Source organism: Lissotriton helveticus, chromosome 1_2 (assembly GCF_964261635.1).
Source record: "Lissotriton helveticus chromosome 1_2, aLisHel1.1, whole genome shotgun sequence".
Classification (NCBI taxonomy): Eukaryota; Metazoa; Chordata; class Amphibia; order Caudata; family Salamandridae; genus Lissotriton; species Lissotriton helveticus.
The window spans coordinates 253,697,870-253,718,908 of NC_136058.1; the positions used below are offsets into that span (position 1 = coordinate 253,697,870).

The 21,039-nt window shown below is 44.3% G+C and overlaps 1 protein-coding gene across 1 annotated transcript in view; it reads right to left on the reverse strand.

Annotated features, from left to right (window-relative positions):
• The window catches only part of NSUN4 (NOP2/Sun RNA methyltransferase 4), a 177,513-nt gene that overhangs the window by 8,274 nt on the left and 148,200 nt on the right, over nt 1–21,039 (reverse strand). Inside the window, exon 5 of the mRNA XM_078671695.1 lies at nt 4,768–4,892. Within this exon, the coding sequence (XP_078527821.1) occupies nt 4,768–4,892 (125 nt within the window). The remainder of the gene's footprint in view (nt 1–4,767; nt 4,893–21,039) is intronic.

Sequence of the window (21,039 nt, forward strand, 5' to 3'; positions counted from 1 at the left end):
TCAGGGCAGGCAAGGAAGGCCTCTTGTAGAATGTGAGGACAGCAGTCGTTGGGGGAACCGGATTCCACCCTTTTTAGGAGAACCAGAAACTCCTCTCTGGAGATCGGGGGGATTTGGTCCAGAATAGAGGGGTTTTTACATGGAATTGGAGGGGTAGTGAGGGATGTGGGGGTGGGAATGTTGTTTTTAATGGAGGTGATTTTGTCAAAAAACAAATTCAGGGAGTCGCATAATATTTGGCAGCTGCCAAATTGTGGAACAGCCTGCCCATTGACATACGCCAGATCCCTCACCTGCTTCCATTCAGGAAGTGCATTAAGACCTGGCTTTTCCCCTAGACCTCCCCGCCTTTACATACTTCGGTATCTTCTTCAGTAAAGTATTTCCAGCGCCAGGAAGCCTGCAAGGTATCAGCTGCGCTATATAAATAATTAAAATAAAATAAATAAATAAAATAAATAAAATTTGTGAGGGGGCAGTTTTAGCGATCACTCTGTCGGCTTGCGCGAGCTTATCGACTATTGCAAAGATGTTTTTGGTTTTCGAGGCTGAATTGGTGATTTTTGAGGAGAAATAGGCTGTCTTAGTCTGGAGGATGGACTCCTTATAGTATTTTAGCAAGGCTACGTAGATGGTTCTTTCCCCAGGTGCATATGCTCGTCTCCATCAGCGCTCTGCTTGTCTAAGTGCTAGTTTCTTCCTTTTCAGGTCATCGGAGAACCAGCGTTGGGCATCATGGGGGCGTTTAAGGTTGGTTCTCTTGAAGGGGGCAGTCTTGTTACTGGCTGATTCAAGCCATCGGTCGAGGTCTGAAAATAGTTTTGCTTAACTTGACTGGTGTCAATCTGTTAAGCTGAAATCGATGCTACAATATTTAAAAATGCATAAACAAGGTGAAGCATTACTACAAAGAACACACATATTAAGCAAAGATGCTACTTTACTAAAAAGCAATTTGATAGAGATTGGAAACATGGGATAAAGCGAATGGAAAGAAATGTGCAGTGTCTGATCCGAACACTCAAAGAAAATGTCAGAGCGCACATTGATATTTACAAATATGAATGTCCAAAAACAGTCTCTAGCTCAGGGAAGATATACTACCAATGCTAACAATTTTACCTTTTATTCTCATCTCAATAGGTTGTTGATTTAGATTAACAATTAGAGACCGGTATGTAGTGTTAGATGTCTTCTAGGAAAGCCCAGAAAAGTGAAAGTAGGAGACTACAAGGCTATGAAGGTTCAAAGTCGCAATTAAGGAACATTTTAGAGAATCATGGAAAACATAACAACCTACCTAATGGGATGAAACAGTTTACGATTATGTGTTTTTAGTATCTACACAAGGATGAAATACTTTTCCATATCCAACATATTACTCAAGATCAGAAATGGAATGTAAAAGGCAGGAAGCATATCAAACTATGAAGTGACATGTAAAATTGAATATGTTAAGGGACACCCAAAATAACTAAGACTAAGTTTACTCAAGAACCATGCATGTAAGACTAGGCTTTTGAAAATACAGAAGAATATACTAAACTTAAAAGGAGGCACGTTCAGGAAATTGTATATACAAAGCATTTACGAAAGACAAAATTATAAGTAATGTAGATGTAGGGAAAAGCGAGGAAAGGATGTTCTAATTAAAAACTGAATAATTGATGAAGGACTTTAATACACAGGATGCTAGCACAGTCTCTCCAAAAGCTACAATTACAAAGGAACAACTGAATAAAAACTTCGAGGTCGCCAAAATAGTAATAAATGAAAGTGTCATCAGTAAAATAAACCTATCCCTAGCAGAGGACACATCTTTTATAAAGTAATGGGATTAGCTTTACAGGTTTGTCTAATTGCACCCAAGCAGGGAAGGATCATTTACATGTTTCTCCGATTGTACCCAAGCAGGGAAGGATCATTTATGGGGCTAGTAAACAGGAAATGTGTTTTACAGTGTTTGGTGTTTATTAGTTACTGCACATAAGTGAACACTGGCACGTCAATTACTGGCATAGCGGATATAAAAAATTGATGGATGTTCTTGCAGGGGATCCCTATGATGTTTAATACAGTCATACTACCCTACTGCTTGGATGGACCGAACGTACTGGCAAAAAATGTGAACACTGAGCCTAAATTATTGCTTGCATTCAAAAACTGTGGTGATACCTTGCTCACTTGCCTCTAAATAAGCAGTCCATCTATGCAATCCCATGATTTATGTATGTATGATCATATCTCACTGGCCCTAGCTTCTGTTGATACCTAAAAGGCCTTATATCAAATACACCAGATCACCTTTCTAAAATAAGCGAGATCTCTGGCATCAACAGAGCTCCTAGTAGTGACTATTCTTCGAATCAAGACACCCACTACAGAAAGAAGACCATTCTAAGGCAGTCCTCTCAGCAAATGCATCACAGATTAGAAAAACTCTCATATTGACCCTCCTTCAACATCTTAAAAAGTAAGCAAAAAATTCACCTACCAGTTGTGCCCTTTCCCCATCACACAGCCTCAATCACTCATTCCGCCCATCATCTCCCGGATCTCATTTGCTAAACGTTCCTCCATCCTATGCTCATTTTCCTGACCTCTACATAATGTCCTTTGATGCTCCTGTCCTGGCATTTCTCTTGCTTCTTGTAATCTCTTATTTAAATGGAAGAAATGCGTTACTTACCTGTAACTGCAGTTATCCAGTATTAGTGTCTTTCATAGATTTACATGCCTGAATCATTCCCCGTCGTCGAGACGGGAGCCTCCGGTATATATAAAAGTAATGTCCTATAGACATACATAGAAAAGAATAGGCCTAAGGGTCTCACCTTAGTGTCCTATCCACGTCCTTATGTAAAAAAGGACCAAAACAGAGTAGGCCCAAGGGTCCCACCTTGGTGGCCTATCTGTGTCCTTTTGTAAAAAGGACCAAAGTAAAGAGAACCAACCAATAAGCTACCACCTCCTTCTAGAACCTTCCTGTCAGGAGCCCAAGTCTCTCAGATTTCTACCGCAAGTTGTGCTAGGGAGTCTCCACCAGAGTTCTCCTCAGGAAACTTCTTTTTCTTCAAAACAGTGACTTTATTCAACTTAGATAATTATGTCTGATAGCCAGAAGAAAGGTCTTTTTAGGGCATGTTCCTCCTGCAGCAAGAAAAGACTTCATGTTGAAGATAAACATGAAACTTGTTTATACTGTCTCTACCCTCACCATCAGGCCAAGGACTGCAAGATATGTAGGACCTTCTCGAACAAGACCCTCAAGGACCGAGAAGGACGCCTACTACTCTGGCTCAACAGACTCAAGGACAAAACAGATGACTTGGTGTCGGAAGGTGTGAGTGTCTCTGGAACTTCAAATTTTTCCTTGAAGAGGCCAAGGGTTACTTCCCCTAGCCCCTCAGACACCCCTCCTATGAAGACTTCCAAAAAGTCCTCAGAGGGCAAGACCTCAGTGTCTGGCAAGGAACTTCCTGTCAAAATGCGCCCTCTCCAAGAGGAACTAACAAGACAATGGACACAGGCTACGGGATCTTTCGAGGATCGCATACGCGTCACTCGACCCATGGTCAACCACTTACAATGGTGGAGTTCACTCAAACACCTGTCAAGGGGACTGCCGTTCCTCCTCCCTGCAGAACCACACGTCATAACGGACGCATCCCTGGAAGGGTGGGGAGCGGTGCTCCAAGAACTTCAGATCAACGGCAAGTGGACGACACAGGAGACCAAGCTCCATATCAATCTACTGGAGTTGAGAGCGGTCTTCCTGGCTCTCCAGGCGTTCCTACCGCGCATTCGAAACTCCCCAGTGCTCGTCAGGAGGGACAACACCACGACGATGAACTACCTGAACAAACAGGGGGGGACGCGTTCGATCTCACTATCTCGAGAATCGCAAAGGGTCTGGAACTGGAAGGGTGAAGGGGCATAGTTGGAGCTGAAAGGAAGAGGAAGCATGGGATCTGTACATTTCTCTGCTTACACTATGTTAACGGTGAATATGTAATAGCGATGTAATGTATATATTGTATTGTATTTTATTTGCATTTACATAGTGCTTACTACCTCTGACGAGGCCTTAAAGTGTTTTTTCGGCGAGTAACATGCTACTCCGGAACACAAAGGGTAAGTGGTGAATTAGTATAGTGAAAAACAAAAGTAATTTGAGTGGTGGTATGACTCCATAATTTTGAGAAAAATCAGTGGCGGACAAAGATACCAGGGAAGTGAGAAACTAAAAGCAAGGTTGGGATGCTCGGAAAACTCTGGGTAATAGAGCAGGAGACGAAGTACACTCAAATGTGGAAGGTGTGAACCAAAAGGAGTAGACACTTCAAACTTGCAGGTAGTGACACCAAAGAACCATCTATGTGCCTGATGCACCAACAAGCTTATTCGAATCAGTCTCTTTTAGTAGGTCTATTCATCAACAATCTTGTGTGTGGGAGCGGGAAACAGTGCAGAAGCCCTCACGTTCACAATGATTCGACTCTGAGGGAAGAGGGATATATGTTGGGCAGTGGGCAGTAGAACTACTTAGAAAGGAATTATGGCCTTATCTACATATTACTTACAACATTTGGTTGTGTAAGCAAGATGCAGGAATTCCAACTCTAAGAGACTAACTTATGCACTCTTTGCTCAAGAACCATATACTGCTGTTCAAAGTAGAGAAAGGTATTTAATAGCTTTCAGTACCACCGTACATGGTGATCCTGGCTCGGTTAGCCTTAACATCATCTAAATTGCCATACTTACACAAGCAACTCAACCTGAAGTAATGGCAACATCTGCCGCTCTTTCGTTCTCAACTTGTGGAAAATGTTATTGTCTTCTTCCATGAGGGAGTGTCGGTCAGTGGTACAAGGGACATCGACCAGCACCTGTAAAACAGGGTAAAAGGGACATTGTTACACTTTCTATATACATTAAGAAACTCATAAAATAAGCTTAATGAGGTAGAAAGGACGACCGTCCCATTTCATAGTCATTGCTAGGGCGATGGTCCAGAAGACCCAGGCCAGTCCACACTTCGACTGGTCAACAAACCTTCGCTGTTTATTTAAACTATCCTACACATTGGAACACTTCAAAATCCAATGCTTTAAATGTCACTCCTTTCTTCAGGAATTCTGTACCAAAAGAACTGGTACTAACACAACCGGTTTCTGTTCCATTTACAAATCTCAACATTCAAAGAAGCGGTAATGAGAAAACAATCAGTAGACCGCCTTTTACTAATCTTTAACTAAACCTACTAAAAGCTGTAGCACATCAATTCCTTGAGCTCTTTAGCCTCTGTCTATCCAGCACAAACCTTGTATTTTATTATTATTTTCCCCCCCCTTTTCTCGCATATCCAATATTTAAAGAAAACCCTACTAGATCCATCCAGTTATTCCGGTTCATACATGCTGCATTAACAGAACCCTCCCACTTCCATGAATCCTTTAAGCCCGTGTCAGGGGCTCAAAGTGCCATGAACTCTTAAAAGTCATCCTATCTAAATGATCAACCATCAAAGCTGCTTTTCCCTTGGGCGACTCTGCGATTGGGAACTGATCTGATTTACCCGGATAATTGGACTTTAACAAATGTCTTCTTTCCTTTCTGAGTAATCCGAGACATCATGATGGTTGGTAAATGTTTAATGTATTCTGCAAGTGAGAGGAGTATGTGCCCTGTGCAATGAAAGAACTCAGTGAGAAGCTTTACATAAATCATTCAAGGAATTCAGTTGTTGGATCAGCAACATCCCCATGGTAAAATCATCCAAAAGTGAAGTCAGGGAGCAAATGCGTATTCCTCCCAAGCACCATGAATTTTCACACTATGTTCCCTTACAACCACCATTAGTAGTCTGGGTTGGAACGGTGTATAGTCAGTGGGACACTAGTAATGCAGAAAGCAAAGAGCTAATAATAGATATATTTCCCAGAGAACAGCAAGTAGGTTGTATACAAGTTGGAAGTCAGTCCCGCTGAAAACATTTCACCTCGGTACAGAGGATACTTTTTGGAAAAAATATCTCCAGGAAGGCATGGTGTGTCTCAAAAAATGTAAGCAGAAAATAACAGCAAAGTTGAAACATCTCAGGTTCTCCCTTTGCAGGCCGTCAGTAGAAGGTTTTCAGAGACTCCAGCACACATCTTTCAGCTGTAGTGGGTCCAATAACTCAGCTTTCAATGCAACAAGAAACGAACAAGGAATCCTTACGGGGGGCTTTTTCTCAGGACCATATGGGTGCCATGAAATCTAGAAAGATGGTCCACACGGGCAAGTCTGCTACATTAGGCCTCGGCCCACTTTAGGTCAGCAGGAGATGCTCATTTGAACTGCAGAAAAATGCTGGAAGCAGAGGTTCATGCAGAGAAGGAGGGAACTCTCACATTATCTCTGGCAGGAAGGCAGAAGTATCTAGAATCAGAAGGCAGAGGATCCAGGCAGCTTTCTCTACTCAGAGTTGGTCGAACTGAGCATTTTAAAAGGTAACCAGTTAGCCACTGGTTGAGGGCTTTAGTAAATTTTTCTGAAATTCCCCAGGTTCCTGCTCCTAGTTGTTCAATAAACCTTTGCACTTCATGTCTGCGGTACATGAAATCTAGAATGGTGATTTGTCTCCACAGTGCAGAGCTGATCCATGCATTACAATTCCATGATCAGTCCCCCACTGGAAGGTCTTAGCTTAGGCTTACTGCACGGTAGGCTTCACTGAGTCTCACGGGCTTCACTTCTGAATAGCAAAGAGTGCTCCAGATTCTATTTAAACCAATGCTTCCCAAATGTTTTAGAACCACACCCCACGTTTTAGAACAACAAACATTTGTGACCCACCTATCTGTAATGGCTACGAGACTGGCAATTTTTAATCTAACTAAATCATCACGCAGCAGCGCACTATCATTTACTGGCAGCAGATTTTCAATTGAAATGACAACTACATTTGTGCAGGAATACAGCTTTGCTGATAAAAAATATTCTGCATATACACAAATGTGGAAATTGGGGTTCAATTAATATTTATTGTTCATGCATCACCAAGTAAAGTGTCTTGCTCCTATTGAAATCTTTCTTTCCAGCACACTTCGTAAAGCAAAAATTAAGCAAATTGTTGTAATTCTGAACTGGTGAATGTGAACAGTTCATTTACAGGTATTTACATTTTGTGTGTTACGAAAAAATGACATCCAACAGACTTTCCGTTCACAGGCTGAACCCCAACAAGATTGCCACATGATCCACTTTACTTTTCTCTCTCCGACTGCAAAGTGAGAGGAATTTATAAACACTAATTCCTGTGTTAAACAAGCATTGTCTTAGCCAATAGGTCTTGCCTTTTTGATTTTATAAGTGTATAGCCTTGCGGCACATTATCCTGGGTGCTGCACCGTCAGGGATTGAAGAGTTGGCACTAGCAAATCAGCCTATTTTACTTAATTATTTTTTTCATACAAATGTGTATTAGCTATTAAAATTTTAAAGACAATGTAAAAAAATGTCTATCTAAGGGTTCTGCTGCCATGCAGATGCCACAAAATCACGAGGAACTAAAAATGTGAAACTTGTAGAAACATAAGCTTGCATTTTATATTTGTATTGAGCCCCTCAACCACTGAAAGATGATTACTATTCCAAGGTAGAATCCACTTTGCATCATGACTGGCAGAACCAGGGAACACAATGATACTTTAGGAGAACAGTTAAAAAAGAGGCTGCAACAACTGCAGCTTTTACATGTTGACATCCTGTTAGACATACAGCACTACTGCTTCCCTCAATATGGCTAAGGATAACTACCATTGGAGGGACAGACCCCCCCTGCCGTAGAAGCAGCTGAATGATGTGCAGAACCCCATTATATACAAGCCAACCATAGGAGGTAAAATGCACTCCTATAAGGCAAAGACCCAGTCCCTCAGAGAGCAGTCACTGGAAGCACAGACCCTATGATACACTGAGCAATGAGACAAGGCAGAATGCAGCTAGGAGATGCTGACCCCCTATCTACAAAGGCCAGTCACAGGAGGTAGAATGCATTGAGAGGACATAGAAAGCACCAAGCCACAGAGCAGCTGTGTGAAATACAATGCAAGGCTAATAGGCAGATTAGAGAGCTGCCTTAGGAGGAACACACATTCAACCTACAGACAGTAGCACCAGGAGGTAGAATGCAGTCACAGGAAGTGCTGACAGTCCTGCAGCTAGGCCATAGAGCGAAGAGTCAGGAAGCAGTTAGGAGGCAAACTGTGCCATAGAGCAGTGGTGGCTGGTGACATTTGAAAGTGGTGACGCGTAAAATTTTTGTTGGAGTGCACCGCGGCGAGCGAGTGTAGCGAGCGAGCCCTAACAACCTAAGGGGGGGTTCACCCCCATAGAAATATTTGAAAAAACAAGAGTGGGCAAATGGTGCATTTCGAAGCAAATTTTAGAAAGCAAAGTTGTACTGTGCACCCTTCCTGCCAGTATGAATGTCTATGCATTCTGGGCAAACATTGAAGTAAGCACAAATCGAGTTCTCCTACTCCCATTTTTATTGTTAATCTACTGCTCTTTCAGGCCATTTTCACCACACTTTATTACATGACATTTTTCCAATTAAAACTTGCCTCAATCTGCTTTGTTCCACCAGTGGAAATTAATCTATTTATATTCACATGTACTAATGCGGAGCTATCTCCCAGCCACTGCTGCCTTCGTTCTTCAGCCCCTGCCACCTAAACTCACAAGGGGAGAGGGGTTGGCCTAACGGCTAAGGCGCTCGACCTCGGAAACTTGGTTCGAGTCTCGGTAACGACGACAAAAACCCCCTGTGATTCTGGGCAAATCACTTAATCTCCCCGTGCCTAAAAAAATGAAAGTGTGTCCTCATGTAACGTAACTGGTGCTATGTAAAGCGCTCTGATAACTGATTCGGTTCGGTTCAAGTTCGCGCTATATAAAACTCTTAAAAAAAAAACACACTTTTGTCTCGATTAAACTGTGATTTAGCCGAAATAAATATAATTATGGCTGCAAATAAAATGATCAGCATTGAAGAGCGATTTCCTTAATGAGATGGAGCGGTTGGAGGTCACGGAGTGGAGGGGGTCGCATTAGGCGCAGGTAATGAGGCTTGGGGGGGGATATTGGAGCTACAAAATATATAAACTGCTAGGAACCCCATGCCTGGCCTAAAGTTGCTGAAGCAGGCTGCGCGAGCGCAGCGAGTCAGGGACAATGCAACACGGTCATCAAAACAGGATGATTTTACACAGGAGCGTTTTTCCTCTGGAAATAAAGTACCGTCAAATATACATTGCATCCATCCTGCGCACATCGAAGCCACTGACTGAGGATGCTATTTTATCACACATATGCATGCGATGAGAGACTCGTCTCGAGCTCTACAATCTTTACACAGAACATACAATGATGAACTGCTCTGTAGTACAGAGTGTCCGTCTGTAACGCAACTGGTGCTCATGTAAAGCGCTCTGATACCTTCGGATCTAGTTCGCGCTACATAAAACTCCAAACAAGAACAAAAACTAAAATATAGTTGGTTTTTTAGGTCTCGCATAGCGTTGCAGTGCAACGCGCTGTCATCGCTTTGCGAGGCATGCAGTATACACTATAGCTGGGGGCAGCTCCGCTAACTTTCCATCCATAATTTCCATTGGCTGCAATCATAAATTCAGCCTTGTGATTGATTATTTGATTCTTAGTCCCGCCTCCTGGCGGCCATGTCGTCAGTTTTGTTCTTCAGAGGCTATCAGCCAATTTACTTTAAAAATTGTTTTGTTACCCTACCTCTCCTGGTTCCCTCCTGCAGTCTGTAATTTTTTGACTACAACCAGCCCCCTAACCCCTCCCATTCGTGCCTTCTTTAATGACCTCACTTCTGTTTAAAATGCAATGGGGCTCGGGTAAATACAAGTCCTATTGCATTTTGAGTGCTTGTTTGTTTTCGGATTGGTGGCTGAATTTGTACTCTTTGTCTCGCATGCGCGTGATGCCTTACATCATACGCATACGTGACAAAACCATGACGATTCACTGTGGGAGGCAGACACTTATTACTCTCCCTCCCGGTGTCCGTAACTTCCGGCTTGACTGCTGACAGACCAGGTAGGAGTTCAGAGCATGCACCAGACTGTTCGTTATTTGTTGAATGTCAAATCAAATTGAGACTGACTGTTGGAGGCATTTGACACATTACTACCGTAAGCTTTAAAAATGCGCTCATAAACCGATGCTTTTACATTTGATATTTTCTGCAACATTTGTGCTTTATGTTCTACCACGGCGCTTGCCATAATTTAATATGCAGGGGCGCCACGTTTGATGTTCAAGCTCCGCGCCCAGAGTCTACATTATTGTTCTTATTTTATAAATCATCCAACTCGGACCTCCTAGTGCCTCATTTAAGCAAGGCGCCCGCTAAATTTAATATGCACAGTACTTCATTTTTCTTTTCTGAGTACCGTTTATTATGTGGGGGCTTAGTAGAGTGGACGGGAGAGAAGGCTCACTACTTCTGCCGGTAGATCAGAACGTTTAAGGTTGTGATGTAGTACTAGCAGTGTCATAGTTGGAGCGACAATACAGGCCATAAGTTCCTATGAGTGGGGTCCTAAAGTGAGTGTGACAGTCAAGTCTGAGTATCATGTCTGGATAATGTGCAGAGTGTCATGAGGCCTCGAGCAGTTTGCGATCCGAAGGCTCTGATCAAATTAGGGAGCGTAGGTTGTGAGAGTCTTACACTGGGGTCGGTAGGGAGGGGCAGGCTATCCCTCTTTTCCGTGGAGGAGACCTGCATCGGTATGAGGGTGACCTATCACAAGGGGGTTAGTAGAGACTGGATTAGACGCTAAAGATTGCAGGGTAGAAACATCTGTGTTCAGTGTTTCAGAGTTGTTCTATCCATCACATTATTATGTTTTGCAGTTTTATATAAAGGGAAATAGACCTGGAGGTATTGGAGTGCTTTACACAAGCACCAGTTAGTTACATTACAGAAGGACACATTCTTTTTTTCTAGGCATGGGGTGTTTAAGAAATTTGCCCAGATATGTTGAGCATACGCGGACACTCGAACCAGGTCCAAAGTTGTTAGCCATAACGCCACATCCTCCATAAGTAATAGTCCAGCTTTGTGACAATGCCTTCTTCAGCGATCCTCTTTTCTCCACGTTTTCGTTCCTTTGCGAATTATAACTCTGTGTGTACACCGTGACTTTCATCCCCGGGTCATTAAATCCCCCGGAGACTGCTTATCTGACTGCCATCTAAATACTTAAGCTTTGCCCAATAATGAGAGGAGCGCGATGTTTGTAAGCTCAGAAACACTGAGTGAAATAGCTCTGGACTACAGAGTTAAGGCATGCATGCTCACAGTGAGGCTTTTAATATTTATTTTTCAAGTATCTTGTGTCAGTTAAAAAACAATTTACAGTGTAGCTGTGAGGCTAATAGCGGCGTTCAGTTTCAAAGCTGTGTGTTCCTTTCCCAATGTTAGCTTTTTTGAGATTCACTGATTATTCACATCACGAAATGTATTGCATTCATTAGTGATGAATGAGTCAATTTTTTCACTATCCAGTTATTTATGCCAGTTACATCCAAAGCGGAACATATACAGCAATTCCTGCTGTAGTTCGCTCTAGATGACTGTGTTTCCGTTTATGAGCTTTTATTAGCTGACCCATGTCAAGAATAAAAATGAATATAAGGAAAGAAATACAGTTTAACAATGACCCCCCTCACCAAAGTAATTTTTTTTCGGAGTGGGCCAGTGTTCCATTACAGTATAATAGACAGACAGTAAGATAAAAGTGTGAAAAGTTCACTGAAGGGAGCAGTACAAAATCAGAAGAGATTAAATGGATTCAATATTACTTTGCAACATTTCAGTAGCATATTATCCGAAATTGCGAAAAAAAAAGATTTTACATTTAATTGTTTTTAAATTGTGACAACTTTTATTTGGCTGTATAGACCACGGCGGATGGTAGCACATTTTCTCCCTGCACCTGTTCTCTTCCTTTGCATTCAGGGGTAGTAAGTCCTTAATGCTGTTTGCACTTAACAGTTAAGTGCTTGTCATCCAGTGTTAGCTCAGTAAAAAAAAGTAATCTTTCGACTCATCTTTCAGCGATTCGTCGGTCATTGGCAAGGAGCAATCCTGTCTTTTGGAAATGCTTGGCAAACCACTTTCATTTTTTCAAACTGTTTACCCATCCAAGCACCTAAGTGCATCCTCAGGGCTGTGTGCACATGCGTTTTATGAATTATACCCACTCTCCTTCCTTTCTTCCAAAATGAATTGTTTTATTCTTACATCTTACCGCCCGTAACCCCTTACGTGTTCATGCACTGATTAACTGACAATTTAAATTGACTTTGCAAGGATAAAAGACCAAGTTGGCCTTATTTATCTTCCCTAACCTCAATATTAGTAATTAGTCTTGTGGAGCTGGTGATGTGTTGGTGACCAATCTTGGAAGGATGAAAGACCGAGTCAGTCCGGTCTGTCTTCTTTTTCTCCCTCACAGGTTGTCCCTCTGCTTAATTTGAGCCGCTGGTTGAGCACCCAGGTGTGAGAAGTTAGCCTGGCATATGATGTCCACTAGTTTTAGTGGGCATCCTGCACCAGTCTAATCGACCCTTATTGATGGTGGTTGTAAAGTCAACCTTATAGAAAGCTATCCTAGTGGTAGCATGAACCAGCTGTTTACAGGCTAAGACTTTAGTAGGCGAGTTAAGCAAGTTGTTTTACCATATATAATCCCTTGAATACCAAATGAAAGGACACCACACACGGTATATATCAAATATATATGTATTTAATCTAAACAAAACCCCTCTGCACTCGTTATGAGGTCAGAGGTAAAAATACAATACAAGTCACACAGTTAAAATACAATAAATTGCACAGTATAAGTTATGCCTTAGGGGCCTCACAAACCACATACTAAGAAAGTGGTATAAGTACCACGTGAGAGTTAGAAAGCAGGCCTGGGGCCTGTGGAATTACTGGGGCCACACTAAACAACCAAAGGTTAGGAAGTAGGAGGCCCACGGGAGACGCGTGCAGTGTCTAAACTCAGACGCGGGTTACCATTGACTTTCTATGGGAAACAAAGAAGTTACAAATATGCAATTTAAGGACACTTCCGTATGGACTAGGATGGAACCCTTTTATACTTCGAGAGTCAAGACTCACGGGAGCACCGGAGTACTCGTGTTACCTCACCCAGGGAAGTCGGGTGCACAGGTGTCTTTTCGTGTTGGGTTTTGTCGTAGTTTTCTATGGAGAGCTGCAAAGAAGTGCTGCAGGCGACCAGAGGAAAAGTGTCCGGGTGAATCCAAGGGTGGATCGGTGATGTGAAGAACCTGAAAGCAGAGGGGACAGAGTCTGGGTCACTAGCCAATGACCAGGAAGGAACCAGGCGATGTCGGGTGCTTGAAGGTGAGTTTGTCTTTTCATCCACGAGGTCCAGGAGGCATCGACGATAACCAGGCGCTGGATTCGAGGTGTCCCACGATGGATCTAGATGACTGCGGTGTCGGTATCCGGATTGGGCCCAACAAGCCCTGGCAACCGCAAACCACGCAGGATGTCGAGATTGGCTCTGTTGCAGACCAGCAAGGTCTCTGGCACTTCTTTACAGGGAAGCTGGAGCAAGCCTGGAGCAACCAGGTCAGCAAAGTAAATTCAAGATGGCGTCTTCATGGGGCTCACTAGCCAACGGGCAAGGAACCGGGAAGACGCGTCGAGCTCAAATGCAAAGGCGGGGCCCACGGCACACTCGCGGAGTGTGGGGGCCGGTCTTCGGTGCAAATGGTGCTCGGGGCTGGGGCTTCTCGTACCCCAATGCACAACTTATTGAGGCTTCAGGAAAGGAGTGCAGGTAGCAAAATGCAGGATGTCCAAGATGTCCGGTCCCACGTCTCTAGTGTCCGCCACGGGTCTCAGCTTTGCTGTGCATGTGGATCGGGGTCAGAGAAGTCTGGAAGTCCAGTTCTTGAGTCGCAGAGTCTTCAGGTTCCGACAGGAGCCTTGAAACTGCAGACCAGCGAAGTTGCTGTTGGTGCCTTTTGCACAGGGTGGTCACTCCTTGACCACAAGGGAGATGTCTTCCGTCTTCCAGTCAGAATTGAATGTCGAAGGTCCAAGATATGTCTTTCAAAGATTCGTCCAGGATAATCTAAAGTCCCAGGGACACAGCTCCTATACTTATACTAAGGATGGGGGCTGGATTACCCGACTAGGTCCCTCCTATGGGTGGACCTGAGAAGGGAGTGGTTACACCCCTTTCCCTTTGTCCAGTTTCGCGCCAGAGCTGGGGCGCCCCAGCAACTGGTTTGAACCGGGCTATGCATGGAGCACCTTGTGTGCCCCAGGCAGTGTCTAGATGCATTCACTGAATGCAGCCCTCCCTGCCCCAATACACAAAACCCCTGTCTGGGGAGGTGCCAGCACCTCCCTGGACAGGAAACCTATTGCCCAGGCCACCCCTGCCAGAGTTTCATCCAGCAACAGGAGGTCAGACTTGTGTCTATGGCAGCAGCATTCATTTTGTGATGCTGAGGCTCTGTTTAACTTTAACTAGGTAAAGCAGTAACTTGCATGTCTTTTCCCTCTAGAAGGGTGGAATGCTACCCCCGCCGCCAGAATTGGTGGGGGTAGTATTCTAAAGTGTTTGACACCTTACACGACATGTTTTGATAAAGCCAAACCAAAGTTAGCATTAACGGCGAGGATTATAATGCACTTAAGAGTATATGGTATGGCTATATCCGAGATGGTTCCGAAAGCTGCAGAGGGGCTCAGCTCATGCTAGGGCACCCTCTCACATAAAACCAAGCACTCTGCCTCCAGGATTGTCGAGGCCTACCATAGGAGTTGCTTATAAGTGTATATGTGTATATATATATATAAAGGTAGATATCGGTATACTATATAAGTAAGGGGTGATTACACCACCTTACCCAGGCTGTGTGAACAGACCTGTGGTGTCAGTTTGGAAGGCAAACCAGGGGTTGCACAATACATGCTGCAGCCCCTGGTAGGCCTAGGGTGCACCTATGCCCTGGGTACACTATACAGGGGCTCACAAGGGTGACCCAATAACCAATCTGGTATGTACCTAAAGTACATGGAATCATTTTAGAGAGAGAACAGCTGGGCTGTGGCTCTGATTAGCAGGACCACAGCCACACTAAAGTCGAAAAACCAAAGAATCACAGCAAAAAGTGGGGGTGACCATAGGATGCAGACCCTACTCTCCTACACCAGGATAATGTGCTAGATGGATAAATACTTATAAGGTCCCAAATGCGAGACCAATTGCATTGCAAAAGTTTCTTAATACTGCCTCCCACTTTCACTTCACATCATTCATCCAAAGCCCGGGGTACTGACTCTTCCAGCCTTCCCGCTGTCCTGCCTTCTACGTCCCCGTACGTCGTCCTCCCATACCCCCGCCCGGCCTCTAACCAGCCCAGAGCCCTGCTGTATCGAACTGTAACAAATAGCTGCCTGCAGACGCATCCTTTCGAAACAAGCATTGGCCATGCCAATTGGTCTCGGCATATTAGTGTTTTATGAAAATATGATAGTAATAATACATAATGTTTGATATATTATTTTAAATAAACAACTAACAGTGCTTTAGTATTTTGAAGCCAAATTTTATTTTAACACCAATCGACTTTTCTTTGCTAAAGTAGCAGTAAAACGGGAAGGGGCGCAGTACTAGTGGTCAAATTGCCAAGTAAACTACAATTTAAAATAACGGATGATGGCGCATTTGATATAAATGTGTGCCTTAGAGGCACAACACTGCCAATAGAGAAACACAGCGGAAAAGCAAGCCTTGTAGTTAACAGCAACAATACAGCCTTGTTAACGTATACATGTTATTTTATAAACCTGTGAAGTAGTTACCTGTGGCTCAAAGAAGACGGACGCCAAGCTATGATGTTACTTTGAAGTTATTTGTTTCTTCCATGGTGCTAAAGCACACAATGTGAAGAAGACCTGTGAAGTACTTGGGTGCGGCTTTAACACCAAGCCAAGCAGCAAGGATGCAATGTTGTGTTTGTATTGTAAAAGAGAAGTGCACAATGAAAATGAGGCCTGTGACTTTCTTAGCTGTGAGCTGTAATAGGTACCGCAGGGTATGGGATGCCACATATAGGCAGTAAAGTGGGGTCCTCCTGTACAGCGATGATTTAGTGAAGATGATGATTACACATGCGGGTACTACACAAACATGGTTTATAGGTAGGGCTAAATTTGAGCCAGTGGTTCGGGTATCGGCACTGGCACTTAATTGTGAACATGAGCACTGGCACTGATGACAGACTGCCACATGGTGATGCTGGCTGTGTAATTTAGAGATGGGAACAGCAGCTGTTTATTAATAAAAAACGATTAATGCCTACCGCTCAAGCCATTCTTGAAGCTTTGGGTGCCTGGAATAGTCTGAAATGTCACACTTACAGGAGTGTTCGGATTAGTACTTGTGTTGGTATCATTGCATTGATGGCAGCGCTGGGAGGGGCAATGGGTAGTTAAAGCTGCAGTGACCTCCTGATGAGGTGTTAAAACTAAGGTCAATGGACAATCAATATTTGCCCGGCGGTATCGCCTCTTTAACCCACGAAATATTAATCAATGAAGAGGCAGGCGCTGGAGACTGGAAGGCAGGAAACAAGGTTTATTCTCTCCGGAGGAGAACACATCAGTTCAGACAGCAGGTATCGTCACGAGGTGCTCTAACCGCATCTCTGAGGCCTGGCCTCTTATACACAGCTAAATGAATTTTATTGCAGGTAACACAGTCTTGTAATGCTTTGAAGTATGAAAGAACATCCTCTGAATCTCCCCTACGGGCCCGTTCCCACACACATTTACAGTTGAAGTCCCCACCCCGGTCACAACAGGTGATGGTTATCGCGCAGCTGGACATTCCGCCGATTCACGGAATGTGGGGGTTTGATCGGAACTCATAGGGTGGGGGCTTTGATCAACTCGGGGGTCCTTTGATGAGGGAAGCTTTCTACTGTACGGGGAGGGGCAATAAACAGTATCGGCAGAGCTGGGTGTCGGCCTGGGAAAGAGGAAGACAAACGGGCACACAGGAAAGGGGGTTTGTATCAAAGGGCCTGGGACCATGAAAGGAATGAGGGGAGGTGTCGCGCTGGGAACAGGATGGGGTTCTGAGGCAAAGCTGCGGTGAAGGGGGGTTTATGACCAAAGGCATGCGAGTGTGGGGGTTGTCAGCGTGCGGACTTTGCGAGGGTGAAGGGCTATGCTGGGGGCCAGTGGCGTGCAGAGGGTGGTTCTGATCGAGGCACCTAAAAATGGCGGGCGCGCACGACAAAAAGTGTGGCATCAGGGGAAAAGGCAAGATGGCGCAGATAATGTTTACCAAACCGTACCAATTTTCCACTGTCCTCCCTTTAACATATCCAAGACATCTTGCTGGCCTATTTCCTATCTATGTCTACTGTGGTGGTCATAAGTAAAGAAATAGGAACCCAGGTAAAGGGGCTATAAACATTACATTTAAAATCTTTCGTCTTAGGAGGCGGGTCTATCGATAAACTTGTTTGCAGGAAGGTCATAGTAATGCAATATCGGGCAAAAACGATTCTGTAGTGTGAGCATTGAGTACATTTCATAGTTACTTGTAGTCATTCGGAATGTGAACTGATAGGTTATTACATATGTAAGTTCTGTTCATTTTTAGTTGGAGCATAATCAATACAATGGTGGCTGGGAGAGAAATGAGACGTAGTAAAAACAATAATCAGAGGCGCCATTGTTCGAAGGGGAGGTCCTATTGTCATGGACCGTTATTAGTGAGTTCTCGGCATTCTTCGTCGTCTTCTGTTGGCACGGTGGAGCGATGAGTCCAGCTCTCTTCTGAGCTCCGCGTTGCAGGGCATGACCTTTTCCTCGCTTTCCTGGTCAAAAAAAGGTCCTTTTCGCCCTGTGTCCTTTGGAGTCGATTGTCGAAAAGTTCAGGTAGAGGAAGAGTGTGTGTAAGTAGTCCATAGGGTAGGTCGGAGAAAAAGGGGGGATGGAGCAGGGCCAAATCGGGAACAGACCAGGGGGGCGGAAAATTTCAGGTAGGCGGGCTCATGACCGAATTCAGAGAGCGGGGACTTTTCGGCACACGTTGAACATTGAGCAGGGGCATCAGGTCAGCCCTTTCCTCTCATTTTGTCGGAAACAGTGCCTCGTCCTGCAACTCCTTTCTGTCGCGGTCTCGCCTTGGCCAATGTCGCAGATGTTCCACGATCTGTAGTCAGGCCACGTGCTCCCACATCCGGTCTCTCTTTCCTCCGACAGCGGTACCCTTAAATGAGTTTGAAAAGACAGTCTTTAGAGAATTGGCAGAGGAAGGTAATCACATAAGTCTATTTCTCTCCCAGCTCCAAGCAAATAAGAAACATCCGTTACATTGGGGTTCACAACTATCATATAAATAATTGATGATGGGCTTGTTGGATTTCCTATAACTTTCCTTCGTAACTATTTCTTTGGTGCTTGTTGGCGTTACATTCATTGTCGTGGTACGAAATCTGGTACCTATTCATCGTATTTTGTGTATTACAGTTACGTCAGTTCTTCTGACAGAGACCCACCTTCCTAGTACGAGCCTTACAAAGCTATACCGTTCTCCAGGGCTTTATATTTTTTTTGAAAAAAAGTGCAACGTGCTATCACCATGGTCTGATGGGTATCTTTCTGAGGGACGAACATAGGCTAAACAATTTTCCATTCTATAAATGCATCCTACCTTTCAGCTAAACATTTTACTTTCAACAGGGTTCATTGCAACGATTCCTTCATTTCGGCCTAATCTTTAACTTCGCAAACATCATTCTAGTTCCTACATAGCCCCTTACAACCTTATTACTTTATTAAAAACCGGGGTCTTATGGAAACAACTAGGGACATAGAAACCGGTGGTTAGGGACTATCATCTTGCTTTGTGTCATAAGGGCGTTATTTAGCAGAAGGCCACAGTTCAGTTGGTAAGCGTTCAGTGACATTTCTCGAATTCTAAAACTCCGTAGCTTGCTCGCCAACAGATCATTTCTAGGAGCAACGGCTAGCCCGTGTTAGTTGTAAGTCGACTTGTTTCTTACAACAGGGGGTGAGGGACATTTTTTAAAACTCTCGTCCGGGGCAGCTGATACAAGACTGAGGGGGTTCTGGGAAGACGGGGGATGTTTCGATCACTTTTTACTGTTTGGGGATTGCGACAATTCGGGACGGGGAAGGTTGCGTTATCTGAGGCAATTTTTTATAGAAGCCACTGACATGTAGTTCCCTTATTACGGGCCAGATTAGGGAACCTTAGTCGTCTTACCTGTCCTTTCTCGTTTGGCCAATTCTAGGTTTCATCAATATTTAGCAGAAAGGAGAGGTAGTGACACAGCATCAGGGTGATTATATTTAAGACAAATTTTGTGCAAATACTTGCGGTATTTGGAGCCAATTGGGGGGTGCACTAGGGGTGGCGGTTTGCCAATTTTGGTGCTAGTCGTTCGGAAGAGTGAGAGTGTGGAGGGGAGGGGAGGGGAGGGGAGGGCAGGGGAGGGGAGGGGAGGGGAGGGGAGGGGAAGAGAGAGAGAGAGAGAGAGAGAGAGAGAGAGAGAGAGAGAGAGAGAGAGAGAGAGAGAGAGAGACAGAGAGAGAGAGAGAGAGAGAGAGAGACAGAGAGAGAGAGACAGAGAGAGAGAGAGAGAGAGAGAGAGATATGCAACAATAGGCTAAATAGTACACGTGCGACATGGGGGTGGCCGTGTATTAAGATAGGCTATTCAGCGCACTACACAACATAAGACATTACGGGTCCGTGTTAGAATTTCGAAAGCATGCAGTTTGGGACGGACGAGCATTAGGCAGGGTAGAGGGGGCATGCATTGAGTAAAAGACATCATTGTATCGCACTTCTCGCACTCTCGGTCCGCCGACCAGTCAAGTCAGCGCCTCAGTCGCACAAAAACATTGACAAAGACATACGTGACACGTGCCCATTCACGCAACACGGCATAGGTTCAGACATACGTGACACGTGCCCATTCACGCAACACGGATTAGGGGTGACCGTGTTTTATCATATTATATAACTTATTAGCTCTTTCGTTGCAAGAGCAGTTTGTGGGTGTGCTTAGGTGCCATCTGGCAACGTTAGTCTGCTTCGTGTATTAGACATGGCGGGGCTTCAGATCTTCACCATACCTCGGTCGTGATTTCCAGTGTAACCTATAGGGGGAGGAAAAGAGGGGAAGGGAGGGGGACAACATTCGCGCATTTCAAATGCATGGGCACGAAAGTTCTTTACTTACCTCATACTCGTCTTGTCTCCTCGGGATAGAATCCCTGGGGTCTTGGTTTCTGAAGCCAGGGGGGGGGAAGGGGGCAGTGCGTCCTTATAGGTCGCGTGTAGGGAAACGTTAAAAAATCAGGGGCTCTCAGTGCGGGGTATCTAGTTGGTAGATGTATCTAGCTATCGGGGCCCTTAAATCTTTTCCAATGCTGTGATGGTCTAAGGCATATCAGCTCTTCGGCCAACTCTGTTCCCTAGTACCTTTGAGTGTTGTACCTTCATAACGTTCTATCATTTACACTGTTTCACGTTACCCGTCCTCAGAAGTCGAGGTCCTTCTCCATGCGTTAGTTCCAGAGCCAGTCGCATACTTGGAGGCAGAGTATCGTGTCTTAGATTTGATCCTCCCTCTGGAGCTGAGCAACCATCTTCTAGTAACCTTAAAAAGAGAACAAAGCAGGGTGCACAGAAAATCTCTCCCGCTGATCCCACATTTTACAAAAAGCATGCAGTACCCAGTTCTTAGTTTGGTAAACCTTTATTTGCACAATCGTTCAGCATGTTGATATGACAGTATGATCTCGGTTTGGCCGGACACGGCAATGGCTAAAGTGCGTACAGTAGGGGGGTTATTTTGCAGTATTGGGAATATTAAGAATATTAAAAAGGCTTATTCATTCATTTGCAGGGAACT